The 17836-nt window shown below is 35.5% G+C and overlaps 1 protein-coding gene across 2 annotated transcripts in view; it reads left to right on the top strand.

Annotated features, from left to right (window-relative positions):
* Window positions 1-17836, top strand: part of GYG2 (glycogenin 2) — a 49610-nt gene that overhangs the window by 28199 nt on the left and 3575 nt on the right. Inside the window, exons 6-8 of one of the 2 annotated variants that reach the window (XM_027842437.1) lie at window positions 563-785; window positions 3667-3813; window positions 17380-17487. In XM_027842437.1, the coding sequence (XP_027698238.1) occupies window positions 563-785; window positions 3667-3813; window positions 17380-17487 (478 nt within the window). The remainder of the gene's footprint in view (window positions 1-562; window positions 786-3666; window positions 3814-17379; window positions 17488-17836) is intronic. The other variant, XM_027842438.1, reaches the window with a different exon arrangement.

Below are 17836 nucleotides of genomic sequence, written 5' to 3'. Positions count from 1 at the left end.
TACATCCTCTGACTCCCAGCCTAGTACTTTCCCCAGTAAACCCCGTGTAGAAACATGAAACATAACTGCCTTTTTATTTATATGAAAAATATATTCATGCTATTTTAAGCATCAGGACTGTTTCACTGAAAATGAAAGGGTATATGGCATAGGGGATAGAATGCTGAAACTGGAATTAGGAAGACTTGGAAACAAGATCAACCTCTGATAGTAAAATATATAAACTACATGATTGTGGTCAATGTATTCAACCTTTCTATTCCTCAGAAAACCCTCTAAGTCTCCATGTTTTAAATGGTTTGTGATTTGTCCCAATGAGGAGGGAGTTTTTAAGGTCTGATGAATCAGAGTTCCTTGACATATTGATAAGAAAAATAGTTTCAATCTAAGTTCATTGTCAATTGATCTTCAATAGAAGTGAAAGTGATTTTCAATAAAAAGAAAAAGCATTGAAAGAATCTCCCAGTTCCCTTTCATTTTTTGAGAACCTTGCAATTGTTGAATAAATTACTTGGATATGTCATCACTCAAGTGAAAAAATAGATTATTGTTGTTTTCCAAGATTTGGCTCGGATGCAAAAGTGGTCCATTTTTTGGGGCCAGCAAAGCCTTGGCATTACAAATATAACCGTCAGACTGGCTCAGTGATTTCGGAGAGCTTAACTTCAGAATCTCAGCATCATGTCTCATTTCTTGATCTGTGGTGGAAAATATACGATGAGAGCATTGTGCCTTTTTTCGATAAACTCCAGCATGTAGCAGAGCTTGAATCTCAAGAACAAACAGTAAGTAAACTGGTGATTCTACCTACCATCAACCTCATTTTTTAAAAAATAAAGTTGTTGATCACGTTGAATTTTAATGAATCTGACATTGGTCTAACACTTTGACATATGTAATTTGATTTAATCCTTATAACAGTACTATAAAATACCTAGGAAAAAAAATCCTTATCCACATTTCATGGTTGAGGAAATATAGGGTCTGAGGCAGTCAGTGACTTGCTGAGGTTCACACAGCTGAGATGAAAGCTCAAGTCTTCTGATTCTAAGGTCACTCATTTTCCCCTTCTATAGCCATGCTTATCTAGAAGAAGGATCGCTTGTTGAAAACCAAATTCATTTTCTGCACTGTGCACTGTGACATGAAGTCTGATTTTGAGCAGTAGAATGCTAGTCATGTAAATTATTATTTTTAAATTATTGATTGCCTAGAATTTACTGACAAGAAAAAAAAGGTAAGGTTTAAGAGAGTGTGAGATGCTGGAATGATTTTTAACACTGAAGAATAGGTTATTTAAATTAGCAGTTAATATTTTATAATATGGGCCTTTATCACAGAAAGAGCTACTGATATGTAGTGGCTAGAAAAGAATGCTGTTTGAATAGATTTTTTTTGTCCTCATTTCAAATCAAATTTGAAATAGCAACCAGGAAGTGCTTCAGAAGGATCCTTTACTTTTTTAATAGACATGTAGGGTAGATTTGTTTTTACTTTTTTGTGTGAAGACTAGAATATAAATGTATTTTGAAAGAATTGGATTTTTTAACTGTCTTTTTGGATAAATCTGCCTTGTAGAAGGCAGCATGGAATAATGGAAAGAACACTGGTCTTGGAATCTGGAAGACCTGGATTCAAATCTCACTTTACTACTTGTCTGATGTTGGAGCAAGTCACTTCAACTCTCTGAGTCTCAGTTTTTATCATGTGTGAAATGGACATAATAATTCTTAAACTCCCTACCTCACAGAGTGGTTTGGAGGAAAATGCTTTTGTAAACATCAAGATATATAAATATGAGCTGTCATATTACAAAAAAGAATTATACTTCAATTTTAATGATTCCTCTCTCACAATTAAGAAAATCGTAGAATCATGCATGCCCAATCTGCATTCTATTTGCAGTGGGGAAATTTATTTGCCTTGCCAAATATTGCATATATAAGGTACACATGTGTACATTTTACTACTTAAACACATTTCACCAATCTTTTAAGTTCAGCAGTGTCGTAACATGGTACTGTATCAATGAATCTGCGGCTCAAAGCGGTACACCTATATAATGTTTTAATATTTATTATTACTTTGAGTTGCCTACAACAGTCAGCCAAAAGCCTTAATTGAATTTAGCTTCCAGAGCTAAGAAGTCAGTGTTCATTTTCATGGTTGACTTGAATCTCTTCAGTCCTTAGATTCGGATCTGATATAGCGTACCTGAAGTTGGGAAAATTATAACACAACAGTTCACAGTTACTGCTTTTAAGGAAGAAAGAATCTTAAGACAACATGAAACTCTATGAGTGTGGAGATGCAGAAATGCTGTACACACATCTATTTATTCATATCACATACAGATTTAGTTAACCCTGGGCGTTTGTATGTGTAAACTATTATGTATATATAAAGGAATATTTATATACACATGTAAAGGAAAGGTGTTTTATAAGATATATATATCCTACATATATATATATATATATATACACACACACACATATATATACATATACACACACATACACATATAAAACAACCTTTCCCTTAGAAAAGTTACATTTGTGTGTGTGTGTGTGTGTGTGTGTGTGTGTGTGTATTTATCTACCTTCCACTTTTCTGGGGACTGGTAGAGATATTATGGAATTACGGTATCATTAATTTAGAGATGGAAGCAATGGGTACCCCCTCACTTTAGAATCACATATCCAGTAACCCGAGTCAGGATTTGAACTCAGATCTTTCTGCTTCCAAGTCTAGAAATCTATCTACTTTATGCCTAGCAAATAGTCTTAACATATAGTCTTAACAGAAAATTATAAATTAGGATTATTAGTGTTTTGCTTTAATAGTAGCAGTAATCAAAGATACCAAACATAGCAATCAGAGTAGGACAGACTTTTATTTATCCCAGAGAATTTAAAGATTCTTCTCAAAAGGGAAAGACTTTTACAGATGCTTCCTTAGTTTAATGTCTGCTAGGCACTGCTAAAGATGTTGTAGTAACATCTTTTATTAGATTCCCCATTCATACAATTGCTAGATAGGACCTATGAAATTGTAAGGAAAACACTAAGCACTTGCCGTTATTGTGTAGAATAATTCTGTTAAATATGGTCGAGGGCAGAGGCGAAGCTAGATGGAGCAGTGGATGGAACACTGGGCCTCAAGTTGGGAAGTTTCAGTCATGTCAGATTCCATGATGCCATTTGGGGTTTTCTTGGCAAGGATACTGTAGTGGTTTGCCATTTTCTTCTCCAACTCATTTTACAAATGGAAAACTGAGGCAAATAGGTTTAAGTGACTTGCCCAGGGTCACACAGCTAGTAAATGTCTGAGACTGGAGTTGAACTCGGGAAGATGAGTCTTCCTGACTCCAGGCCTGGCACTCTATACACTGAACCATCTAGCTGCCCATTGTTCAGGAAGTCCTGCGTTCAAATGAAGCCCCAAACACTGACTAGTTGTGTGACCTTGGGCAAGTCACTTAAACCTGTTTGCCTCAGCTGCCTCAACTGTAAAATGAGAATAATAATAGCACTGCAAATTAAAAAACTTACTACATTAACAAATACAGCTAGGAAATAATATAGGAAATATAATTAAAAGGTTATGGTGTAAAAGTAAAACATTTCATTGTCTAATTTCTCTTGTTTTATTATTTTATTTTAGAGTACTCTTTGTGGTGCTGGTGAATCGTGGGAAAGTTCAAATTCAAGCCAAAATGATAGCCAGTATTTCCCTGTTCAGAAGTTTCCAGAACAAACACTGGAAATAACTCATCCTATCCTGACAACAGAAGAGGTGACCAAAAAAGATGTAAGTACATGGTAACAGCTTGGTTTGTGTAGCAGGGTAGAAACAGCCAATACCAGCTGCTATCCAAGCACATGTAGAGAATGCATTGGGAGGAGCTAATGTTTGCTGCCCAGAATGCTTTCTCTGACCTGATAACATTGCTGAGTGTACCACTCTTGGAAAGTCCACGTCCTCACACTGCTTAGACTCAAAAAGTGTCAGAGGATCCCACTCTGGTTTGACTCGGTTTTGATTGGGAGTGGTTTAGCCTCATCTTGGCTTTCTTGGGACTCTTTCCAGGTTGTACTCTGACCCGATTGCCCAAGAATGGAGACTTCCTTTGGTTCAAAGCATTGTAATAGTCCCCTATTACTGCAGCTTTTTTTTTTTGCATTTTTGAAAAGCTACAGTAGTAAGTTTTTTGGTTTTTTTTAATAAGAGTTATAGACACTAGAACAAAAAATTAACTGAGATCTTGACCCCAGGTCCAGACTTCTCTTTCCTCAAAACTATAGAACTTCTATTTTGCATTGCATACTTGCAGGCTTCTATTTGCTCATTCATCTACCTATCCATTCATTGATTTATTTATCTGTTCATCTATCTATTTACCCATTCAGTCTTTATTTGTTCATCCATTCATTCATTGATTTATTTTTCATCTATTTATTTATCTATTTTTCTCTTTATCCATCCATCCATTCATTTATTTATTATGCTTGTGCCTGTGAGTTCATCTGAAGTTCCCAATGAGACATTCTTCTATCAATATAGGTCAGCATCTTCTCAGAAACCAACAGTTTTGGAATGTTTCCTGCAGCACTGAGAGGTTAAGTTACTTGCCTGGAGTCACACAGTCAGTATGTGTCAGAGGTGGAACACGAACCCAGATCTTCCTGTCTCAAAGACCAGCTCTCTATTCATTATATGATGCCTTACTCTCTGCCTTTAGTTAGAGGCAGCTAGGTATCACGATGCACAGAATGCTGAACCTGGAGTTTGGAAGATATGAATTCAAATCCAGCCTTAGAAACTTACTAGTTGTGTGACCCTGGACAAGTCATTTAACTGCCTCAGTTTCCTCAATTGTAAACTAGTAATAATAGTAGCACTTACTTCCAGGATTGTTGTGAGGACCAAATGAAATATTATTTATAAAGCACTTAGCATAATGCCTGGCATATAGTATGCATTTAATAGATGCTTCCTTCTAATGGGGATAATAATAGCACCTGCCTCCCAAGATAATTGTGAGGATAGAATGAGATATTTGTAAAGCACTTGGTCAACTTTAAAGTGTGATTTAAATGCTATTATTATTAATATTATTAGTTAACTTTACACATTCACAAGAGATTTGTAAAGAAGGCTTTAAATGATTGGTGTAGACATCTAAAGTCATGTGCATCATTGCTGTGTCTAGTAAATTATGTCTGCCAACAAAAATAAAAATAAGGCATCAGGTTGTTGGGGTAAAATACTTGAAAAAAATTTAAAAATTGTAGTTTATTGATTCCATCTCTCCAACTGGAATAGTTTTCTGTGCTGTTAGAATAGATTTCTGATTTTAAATGGCCATGTTCAAAAGAACTGCTCAGCTTCTTATCTTCCTGACAGAGCTTTTAGTTTTATATATATAAGTACGAACTTGATCATGGCAATGCCAGCGTAGTAATGCTTTTGTTTTTATCTGACGTAGCTCTTGATATCGCCCTGAAATGTTTGATTTAAGGTTTGAAGTTGATCGCTGTTAATATATATTGAAGTATCTAAATAGTCATATGTAAAACATTACTTCTGTCAATATTTCAGTTGCTCCTTGGTCTCATCAATGTAATTACTTGAGAAACTGGTACAAATTGTGACCTGTCCTATCCGTGTCTTCTTATAATACATAGGGTTTTTTAAATATTTTGTTTTTCCCAATTGCATATAAAACAGTTTTAACATTTTTTTCCAAATTTTGAGTTCCTAATTCCCTCCCTCCTTCCCTTCCCTCCTATTGAGAAGACAATAATTTGACATGTTATACATTATATTATGTAGTTCTTGACCATGCCCTTGACCATGTCATTGTTCTTGTCTTTCTACCACAATTTGATGCAAATTATCAGTGTACTCTCATTTTTATATTATCCTTTGCATCACCTGTAATTTTGAGTCTTCTAAAAAATCACACTTCACAATGATGTATGAAATAAAGATACCCTTAATTCCATGAATCAGCATTTCCTGAATTGCTGAGCTCACATCAGCATATGCAAAATAAGTAAAACTTTCTATGACTTTGAAGGTCAAGATTGAGGTGTTAGCATGAAATATAGCACTTCATGACTTTAACCCCTTTAATCCCAGCTGTAGTAAATAGAAAGCTGGCTTTGGAGCTAATAATATCTAGATTTAAGCCCCACTCTCACTTACACTGGCTGGGGGACCCTGAGCTAACCACAACCTCTCAGTACTATAGGCAACTCTCTAAGACTGTAAATTTTAGAGAAAGTTCAGACCTGTATTGGAAGCTCCTTACCTAGAAGCTTCTTATACCTCATCCCATGCCCTATCCCTATACCTATCATTAACATGTTCTAAAAGGATAATGTTCTGAAGCTGGGCATATTACTGTTGAGGGTGAAATAAATAGTGTTTGATTTTTTTTTAATTTAGCAACTCATCAGTTTGCTGTTGAATTATGTATAAAACCATAACTCCATTCTGCAGATGGAGACTAGACTCACTGATGCTATTTTAAAAAATCAATGTTTAATATCAATGTTTAGCACGCATAAATGACTATCTCAAGTGTTTTCCATTTTAATCCATACTCTAGCACTTTTGACCATCCTGGCCATCTACACAATAAAATAAAGGAGATGAAGAATACTTATTGGCCAAATCACTGTGTGCTTTTGGATGATAAATCTATTGTACTGTTCATTAGTACATATCACTTTGGCAGATAGCTTGGACAGATAACAAGGCGAGCCTATAATTGAATAGGACAATATGCTAGACACCATTGAGGAAACTACACAGAACTTTAGATGATCCCATACTGCCCATTGCCACAAAACTCATGGTTGTCAAATGAAGGTTCTTCTGATAATCCTTTACAGTTGTGAATCACAAACTACCATGATATCAGAAGAATCACAGTTTCAGGTGACCCAATGACCAAAAGAGAATTGCATAAGTAATGTATGCTAATAAGTTAGCATATTATTAACAATGATGACTTGAATGTGAGACATAGGGTAAATGACATCATTAGAGACTAATAAACCCCCAAAAGAGGTGGGCTGGTCATGTATCAAGAGTAAGATGTAATTGACTAGCCTGAGTGCTTCCTCTGCATCCATCACGTATTAAAAGAATCAGAGGAAGGAGAAGATGTGTTTAAGAATTGTACGGAATGAGAAAGTATGAAGAGATTATACAAATGGACAAAATATAGATCCAGTAAAGTACAATACTTGATCGTCTTTGGGTTTTAAGATGTATTTGATATTTTTTAGTCTCTGTGGATGCTGTCATTTTTCATGTTGCTTGACTGCCACCTGCTGGTCACCCACAGAATCATAAAATTTCTGAGCCGGAAAAAGACTTCATAGGTCATCTGATTCAGCCCTTTCATTTTAGAGATTTGGAACGAAGGCTCAGAGACATTCACTGAGTTAGCCAAGCTCATACAGTAAAAAGGCCAGAACTAAAATTCACCTTTCTTGATTTTCAATCTCCTGATCTTTTCCGTTATTTTTCTTTTGACAGTTACGTGATATAAGTGGATTTTCCTAGATTATTTTCTTTCTAAATTGATTTACAAACATAAGAATTTCATTTCTTGCTCAAAGTCCAGTAGTCTGTCTCAGGCAATGATACAGAGGGGACATTTATGGGAAGGCATATTTATTTATTTTTTGGCCAGGCATTGGGGGTAAGTGACTTGCCCAGGGTCACACAGCTAGTAAGTGTCAAGTGTCAGAGGCTGGATTTGAACTCAGGTCCTCCTGACTCCAGGGCTGATGCTCTATCCACTGCACCACCTAGCTACCCTTAGGGAAGGCATATTTAACTTCTTATGTGCCAGCTTCCAAAAGTTGGGGATGCATCCTATTTTGCCAAAATAACACATTGCAAATTTGTAATTAATATTTAAAAATAAACTTTTATTGAGCCTATTTATTTGACTTATGCCATCTCTTCAGAAGTAGCAGGAGATAATGATAGAGAGTTGTCTTTGGAGTCAGGAAGACCTGGATTTAAGTCCTGCATCTGGCATATACTGGTTTTGTGACCACTGACCATGAGCAGCTAACTTAACCTCTCAGTGTCCTAGGCAACTCTTTAAGACTCTATGTTACAGAGCAGGTACCATACTGGACTGGCAGAGGAGTTCCATATACCAGTGATATAAGAGGTCTTTTTTTCAAAAATAAATACATATATACCATCACTTGGATTGATTGATTCCTTGATGTTATTATCCATCATGAAAAGTGGTATCTCAGTGTTACTTAGCTACTTGAATGGGTCTTCGATTTCATCATAGTGGGTTATACTTTCAGTGATATGACATAATCTACCCATACCTCATTTTTTTTATCCTTTGTAAGCATTTCCAACAACCTGCAATAGAGTCTTTATCCAGTGTACTAACTGAGGCCTTTAGATCTTTTAGTTGCTGTCCTTTGAGCTCAAAGAAGACCAAAATAACATCACTAAGTTGAGGTCAAGGTACAGTGTGTCCAACTGTGGTTGATCAGACCAGTATGAGCTCAGAAGACTACCATAGGTTGGGCACAAATAGTCCATATGAACATTTGGAGTGGAGATTTCTGTAAATGTGCACATCTTGCATTTCCTTTGAGCTACTGCAATTCTGCTTTGTTCATAGAGCACAGAGCCTTCTTTGATGCAGGCATGCCATGTTGGGTGGTCCTGTGCCATTGTCTCCCTTGTCATGCAATCAATTCCAAAGTTCTTCAGAGAGACCTTGAGAGTGTCCTTGTATTGCTTCTGCTGACCTCTGTGTAAGTGCTTGCCTTATGTGAGTTCTTGGTAAGATAGTCTTTTAGGCAAATGTATGTTTGGTATTTGAACAGCATAGCCAGTCCACTGGAGTTGCACTGTCTACAGTAGAGTTTGAATGCTTGGAAGTTCAACTAGAGAAAGGACTTCAGAGTCCAGTACCTTATCTTGCCAGATGATCTTCAGAATCTTCCTAAAACAATTCAAATGCAAGCAATTCAGTTTCCTGGCATGGTTAGGGTGTGCTGTCCAGGTTTCTCAGGCATACAACAATGAGGTCAGCACAGATTAATACTTCTTCTCTCCCACACTTTAGATCTTTTAGCATTTAGTGAATACACATGCAACACTTGGGCAATATATCTATTAGTCTTCACTCTAGGTGCATAACCAGATCACCTTTTCTTATGATATCTTTACTTATTATAGCTTGTGAGCAATCACTAGTATTAAATTACAGCCTATAAACACCCCTTATATACATCTGTATTACTTTTTTGGTCACCTACAATTTTAATTCTTTTATAGTTTTCCATGATCCATAGCCATATAACATCATTAGGAGAATATTGATGTTCAAAGCATGTGTTTATGAATTAGGAATCAGCTCAGGATCATTGAAATTGCATGACACAATTTCTTGCATATAATCTAGCAGGGTCATTTGCCTCCTCCTATTCAGCTCTGGTACCAACTTACTGTCCATCAGTAGTGTCAGTCTAAGACTGACACTGTACTATTTATTTCTGTACTATTTGTCTTAAATTTACTTCTTTTAGGCTTTAAAGGGGGTTACTGTTAATATTCCAGAATATGATGAAAAAGTCTCTGGTCACTCTATCCATCTCTTATATAAGATAGAGATCATATAACTTTGCAGTCTTTGTTTGTGTAAACTGAAAGGTTCTTTTTTTTTTAAGTCTGTTTTCATAATACAAGTTCCTCAGCTCCTTTTTGATCCTTTTCCAACTTCACTATGTCTTTCTTGAGATATAGTGATCAGGACTTTAGGCAGTAGTGCAAGTACTGATATATCATGATTTTATGTTAGATAAAAAAAGCTTCAATTAATATCATTTGTTTATATATGTATGTAAATAATACCCAAATACTGTGAAATTATAAAATTACTCGTTCTTGTCTTAATATTATCTCTGCATTACAACGATTACCTAAAGATAGGAGTCCTGTCTGTTGCAGAAAAGATCAATTAAAAAATTTATGGCTCACTTTCTTATAACCATGAATATAATTGTTATTAAACAATGCTTTACACCTCTAGAATAGTTACACCTGTAACTATTTGTTAAGTATTGATTGAATTTGGCCTCCTCGATGACTGGGTTTCATTAAACTTAAGACATAGAAATCAAACACAATTTATGTACTAATTACCAATAATTCCAATCTGAACAAAACCACTTAGCAAAAAGTATTTTTAAAAAATTAACAAGTAATTAAAATGTGTTAATTTGTTTTTTGGTACTAAGGAACAACAACAATAATAACACATATGTAATACTTTGTAACTTACGAAGTACTTTGCAAGTATTATCTCATTTTCTCTTCATAATTACTCTGAGAGGTAATTATTATGTTATTATTATCCCTACTGTAAGATGAAGAAACTGAGGCAGACAGAGGTTAAGTGACTTTTTCAAGGTTACACAGCTAGTAAGTGACTGAGGCTAGATTTGAACTCAGCTCTTCTTGGCTCCAGGCCCAATACTTTGTCCACTGAGCAACCTAGAGAATTGACCTTGAATTCAAGAAAACCTGGGTTTATTCCCATCTCTGGCACATAAAAGCTGTGTGATACTGCTCAAGTCACTTAACCTATTAGGATTTTAGATAAGACTATAGGTTTAAGATTATAGGTTGCGGATAAGGTGATGACTTCCATCAGTAGAGAAAGTTCTTCATGGGGATTTCATTATAACAATGAAATCACTGGTCTAGATTTTAACCCTAAAGTTACTAAGTAACATGCTGTGTGCATGATTTCAGACACACAGATTACTTATGGCATCCCCATCTAGATCATAAAATCTTTGACAGCAAGAATCATATCTTTATAATTTTGTTTTCCTTAAGCATATTATGGCAGCTAGGTGGCACAGTGCATTGAGTGCTGGGGCCTGGAATCTGGAAGATTCATCTTCCTGAGTTCAAATCTGTCCTCAGATGCTTATTAGCTGTGTGACCTTGGGCAAGTCACTTAACTCTGTTTGCCTCAGTTTTTCATCTGTAAAATGAGCTGGAGAAGGAAATGGCAAAACCAAGGAAACGTCAGATGGGGTCATGGAGAGTCAGACCTGACTGAAACAGCTGAACAACAGAAAATCTGCATACAATAGGGCCTTATGAACATTTGGCATTCAGTAAATACAAATAATGAATTTTCATTTTGGGGAAGTTTTCTGTATCATAAATCTCTATTGTTAATTATAATATGGGACCTTTTGATCTTTTCCAAATAATTATTTCAGATCTCCTAGATGTTGAAAGGCATCTGTCAGAGACCTCAAATTCATTATTGTCATATACCAACTTGTTTATCAATATAATTTTCACCTTGAATGAATAGCAGGAGAATCAGTGTTTGAAAGCATTGTTCAAAAATACAAATTGTAAGTTTAAACTTGGAGAGAGAAGAGTGAGGGTTAAGGAAAACAAATTTGTGAATACAGTGGATGATAAATTATTAGCATTTTACCGATGAACAACAATGAAATGGATGATAAAGCATCTCTTAAGCACCAAGGCAGTACCTGGTATTCTGGTAAGTGCTAGTGATACAAATACAAGGGAGCAAATCTGGCAATCTCTACTACAAGTAATTTATATTTTAATGGAGGAAATATTTTAATGGAGGAAGACTAGACATCAAAAGAGCTAGGGATGGGGGAGAGGAAATGTGTGATGACATAGCACATCCAATTTTTACAATTTTTCATCTGTAGTTTCTGATTGTTTTACATTGAACTTTTATTCTAACTGACATATGCCAACATTTAATCCACTTCTTAATATTGCCTTCAGTTTTTGTTCTTATTAAAAACCATCCTGAAAGATACATTATTCCTGCCATGTTGAAGCAGCTGTTAGATGTGAAATCATTCCATTTATGTAACTGAGCTATTTAAATTAAACTATACTAATGTCATACCATGATTGAATCATGTACTGTCTCAATGTCTTTGTGTTAAATAAGATTGAATATGAACAGAAAGGGGAAATATGGGTTGAATGAGCAAATCTCCCTATTGCTATTTCTGTGAAAATCATAAGCTTTCAAAAAGAGTCATTTGGAAAATGAAGAGGATGTTGGGTTGCATTGTCAGGGTTGTATGGGATAAAAGCAAAGTAGAAAGAATTGACATGTTAATATTCAAGATAATGTGATATAAAGGGTAAACAGCCCATATTTGGAGCTTTTTAAAATGGAATTAATTAAAAAAGAACTTAACATGCCCTCCTTAATGAATATGTGTAAGAAAGAGCTTTTGGTCTTGTTGGGCAACCACTGTTTCTCAGAATGGAAACAGTCTGTGACTTTGGGCCAAAAAGATTGGTCAGTAAAGGGAAAAAAATACTTTTTAATGGAGTTTTGATATCAGTGACAATACAGTTAAGAAAAATTTGTGACCTTATGCAAACCAAGATTTTTAGAAAATGACATATTTATATCAAATCTTTTATCTACTATTCATTTCTTTTATAATAATTTGAAAATAACAAATAAAAACCTGAAGGATATATAGATTCTTTTGAAATAAGTTGGAAAAATTTGGAAATTTATTTTTAAAACATTTGTTTATGAATGATATAAAATTTCTGGTTAGTACAATTATTTTTTTCCATGATATAAATTTTAAAACTGTTAAAATGTGTAAAAATTATCGGTGCATTTAAAATATGCCATATATTGAAAAGTTTTAATGGTTCTTGACTTAAACTAGTTTCTTGGCTTTACTTAAGTTTCAATTCAGTTTGTCTTTTTTTAAAAATCTCTTTTTTCCTTCTGTGCTTCTTTGCCCTGCTTTGCTTCTCCTACTCCTCCCTCTCATCCCTAGAACCTTTTTGGAAAATGAAAATAGAAAATGGGAAAATGCTATTAATGATTAAATTGTTTTCACCTTGCATATAATTTCTAAAAATCATTAAGTCTATTAAAATGTGATTCAGTTTGACAAGTTTGTATTGATCTCACTGACATGTACAAATGTTTCTTCTTTCTTCTGTAGTCATTTCCTAAAGAGTATGTGTTTTTTTTTCTTGTTTTTTAAATTCACTTGGATTGGTGAATGCCAGCAGTACACCAAGCACTGATATATTTTCCTGATATTGCTAGATCAGTCGTTCTTATTATTTCATCCTGAGTACCCCACTGCACAGTTCCTGTGTCACCCTTTTACCTTGTACCTCTTGGTCCCAAAAGGGAAAAAAGTTAATAGAATTTGAATGTTTTTGCAAAGGGGAACTCTAAAATCAACAAGCATTTAATTGCTTGCTATGTGCCAGCCACTATTCTAAGTGCTGGGGATACAAAAAAAAAAAAAGGTAAAAAAACAGTCTCTGCCTTAAGGGATCTCACATTCAATGGAGAAGTCACCTTGTATATACATACATAAATACACACACACACACACACACACACACACACACAGAGAGAGAGAGAGAGAGAGAGAGAGAGAGAGAGAGAGAGAGAGAGAAGATCTGCCATTAGGAAGGCATTGGCAGCTGGGAGAAATGGGGAAATGAGAAGGACCTCTGGAAGAAAATGGAATTTGATCTAGTCATTACCTTTTTGTCTTTAAATGGCAGAGTTATTAAGGACTTCCATAGTATTCTGGCATATTAAAGGGAATTAATGAGAGTTAGTGTGCTGTCATGGTAAGAATACTGAACTTGAAGTTAGGAGAGATCTGAGTTTGAATTCTCCCACTGACACCAACTGTATGGCCATGGGCAAATCATTTACCTCCTTGAGTTTCAGGTCCTTTATTTGTCATATTTTAGTAGCTAGTAGTTATTGGAAGGATAAAATGTAAAGTGTCCTATAAGCCCTTAAGCCTATGTAATTATTGAATATTATTATTAATGACCATAGTTGTTTGGAAGTAGTAGTCATATCTGGTTTCATAACCTACCTTAGGCAAATCACTTGGCCCCTCTGAGCCCTAATTTCCTCACCCATGAAGTGAGGGGTTGGAGTCCCAAGAGTGGGGAACCTGTGGCCTGGAGGCCTTATGTGGCACTCTAGGTCCTCAAGTACAGTTTGGATTCAGAGGGCTGCACTTGAGGCCCTAGAGGGCCACGTGTGACCTCAAGGCTGAAGGTTCCACACCCTTGGTTGGACTAAATGGCCCTTTGGTCTTTTAATTCTGAAGCAAGAGTCAAAGGTTAATTGTAGGGGGGTATGTGTGTTTGTAGCTGCTTTTGTTCTTTCTGAAAAGCCTTCTGTAACCCATCTCTAAGATCTTAATTCCTTTCAGTGCTTCCTAGACAGTTCATCACTTTGAGAATCAGGCTTAAATTGAAATCAAATAAACACTAATCTGTCTTTTATAAAGTGTTCTTATGCATTCCTCCACAAACACCAATATACATGAAAAACAAAATGAGTAGAAAGGAAGCAAAGTATATTAACCTTTTCTAGACTCTGTGCTTGGTTTCTCATTTTGTGGTGGTTTTTGTGGTTTGTCCTTCATTCTTGAAGAGGACCATGACGTCAGGGAGATGATGACATGACTTGCAATTGCCTTTGATTTGAGTAAGGGAGGGCTGTGCAAAGTCACTAGTCTCACTTTCTCCTCCAGAACCATCTGGGTCCAGTGGCCAGATATCAATCAGGATGACTGGAGATGGTCCAGGATGCAATGAGAGACCTCGGCCCTTTTAAGCTAAGGTCTTTTCAGGTTCTCACTTTGAGTGAGGCAACACCCATTCAGGGAATAGGCCCCTTGATTTCTCATCTTAACTATAGCCAGAACCTGTTGATAGTCATGGGCAGATTAGGGATTGTCTCTTTTTCACCATTCTGCTTATGTGTATTTGATAAAATATGTCTAAGTGGGAAGGGATGGATTATTTCCTTTTTTTGTATTTGGATCTCCAATGCCATGCACATTTTTGTTGTTCAGTCACTTTTCAGTCATGTCTGCGTCTCTCACCCCATTTGGGGTTTTCTTGGCAAAGATACTGGAGTGGTTTGCAAATTACATCTCCAGCTCATTTTACAGATGAGGAAACTGAGGCAAACAGAGTTAAGTGACTTGCCCAGGGTCACACAGCTAGTAAGTGTCTGAGACCGGATTTAAATTCAGGGTCTCTTGACTCCAGGCCCTACCCACTGTGCCATCTAGCTGCCCCAGCTTATTGCTTTCTAATGGTGATATGAAACTGGATAGAGCCTGATGTTAGGAAGACCTGAATTCAAATTTGACCTCAGACACTTACTAGCTATGTGAACTTAGGCAAGTCATATGATCTCTGCCTCAGTTTCCTTATCTGTAAAATGGGAATAATAAATAGTACTTCCATTAATGTTGTAAGGATCAAGTGACATAATATTTGTAAAATGCTTAGCACAGTAACAGGTCCTTAATGAGTGTTTATTCTCTTTCTTCACCTAACAAAATAATGCTTATGAATCACTATCGTGAACTGTCAGGAAAACAAAAACAAAACCCTTTTTTCTACATGGTATTTACCGTGAATTTCTTTTTTGTTTTGTTTTGATTGGTAAATGCAAATAAATCTGCTAAGCATTGATATTATTTTCGTTAGAATGTAAGTTCCTTTTGAGTGGATATTGTTAAATTCTTTGTACTTCTTTCACCAGTGCTGGGTACAAAGTAGGTGCCTGATATGTGATTAAATGATTGTTAATTTGAGTATTAGCATTCCTAGTCATTTTTAATAAGTTATATACAAATTACAGGATAGTTAATTCTAGATTATTCAAGGCTGATCGTCTAGTTTTTCTATTTAGCAAAAACAATTTCGTTTTCCTCACTCCTTTTCTCTGCCTATTGACATAGAATATAGGATTCTTGAGACCAATAACTTTTCAGTTTTCTTCTTTTTAACCCCAGCTCCTGTCATAATGCTTTCGCATAGCAGACAATTATTTAAGGCTTGTTGACTTGAATTTGTTATTTCTTTATTTTCTTGTGCCTCAAATAAAAGCTAGGCAAGAAGGAAGCATGGTACAGTGGAAGGAATGTTTGATTTAAAGTTGGAAGAAGTGAAAGCCCTGTGTCTGCCTTTTAGTACATTTGTGACCTTGGAGAAGTCACCTATCCTCTTTGGGTCTTAGTTTCTTCATTTGCAAAATAAAAGATCTTAGTTAGGGCTCTCCCAAGATCCCACTAACTCTTAATCCAGTATCAATCCTATGACTGGAAAGAGACCCAACTACAATTCTCTCTGTGTTATCTTAATCACATTCTGATAATTTTAAAAAAAAAGTTTGGAGATTAGGGAATTAGGTTGAACTTAATGAAGAAAATGAGAGTTTGGTGATGAGGACTTTATTTTTCCATTTGAACCTTGTTTATCCATTACCACAGACTATAAGTAAATTTACTTTACTAAAAATCCTTGTTTATGATAAGAGTTTTATGATAATACACTGAAAAAAAAGTATGGTAGAGGCATAGAGACATTATCCTATTGGCACATTAATAAACAAATCTTTCAGGATCTAGATCTTTGAACCAAATACTGAGATTGTGGAAAATATAAGTGGCAAGATAAAGGAGGGTGTTTTTTTTTTTTCTCTTGAGGGGGAGCACAGTTGGGACAGGTTTTTTTTAGTTTTTTTTTTTTTTGTTTTATTTTTTTTTTCTGGGACAAAAACCAATTACAACAGACCTCTATCTTGATTCTTATAGACTGATAAGTTTTATAATTTTGGATAATGCTTAGTCTCCCAAGAACAAATTGTTTTCTTTTTTAATTTTTTTTTTTTTGAGGCAATCAGGATTAAGTGGCTTGCTGAGGGGTTGCATAGCTAGTAAGTGCCTGAGGCTGGTTTGGAATTGAGTCCTCTTGACTCCAGGGCCAGTGCATAAATTGTTAACTAATGGAAAATTGGTAATTTTCTTAGTTGCTAGTCCATGAAGAGGAACCCAGTTCTCCTGAGTGTTTCCTAGAACCGAATAATGAACTACCTGTACAGTTTACCAGTGACCCTATTCCTCTACACACTTTTGAAGTTGCATATACAATCTTTCTGTCCCATCTACTCTTGATGAGCTTGATGAATCAATTCTACACTGTTATGTTTGTTCAGCTCATAAAAATTAATTTTTAATCTTACCTGACTAAAATGAAAGTATGTTAATCTACCTTTTAATAGCAGTTTTGAGGGGTTTTTTTTCAGGGTGGGTTAGAAATGATGGGGCTGCTTTATTTAGTCTTTTCTAAGACAAAAATAATAATCAGAACAGATCTTCAACTTGATTCCTGTGGGTCAATGTTTTACAATTTTTGTTAGTGCCTAGTAACCTAAGAGCAAATTGTTAACTAATGGAAAAATGGTTATATTCTTAGCAGCCAGTCCATAAAGATGAACACAATTCTCCTGAGAGTGTCCTGGAATCAAATAATGAACCACTTGTAGAGTTCACCAGTGACCCTGTTCCTCTACACAATTTGGAGGTGATATTTTCAGCCTTTATGTCCTATCTTGTTTAATACACTTGATGAAACATCTCTACATTATTATGTTTGGTCAACTAATTAACATTATCTTTGAATCCGATATTATTAAAATGGAAGCATGCCAATCTACCTTTTAATAGTTTTGTTTTTTGTTTTTGTGGGGCAGTGAGGGAGGATGAATCTGGTTTGTTTAGTCTTTTCTAAGACAAAATAAAAATCAAACAGACCTCCAACTTAATTGTTGTAGGCTGTTAATTTTTGCAATTTTGCATAATGCCTAGACACCCAAGAGCAAATTATTAACTAATGGAAAAATGGTTATATTCTTAGCAGCCAGTCCATAAAG

The sequence above is a fragment of the Vombatus ursinus genome, unplaced genomic scaffold (assembly GCF_900497805.2).
Source record: "Vombatus ursinus unplaced genomic scaffold, bare-nosed wombat genome assembly UNPS02014872.1, whole genome shotgun sequence".
NCBI lineage: Eukaryota > Metazoa > Chordata > Mammalia > Diprotodontia > Vombatidae > Vombatus > Vombatus ursinus.
This window is presented reverse-complemented; position numbering and strand designations above follow the sequence as displayed.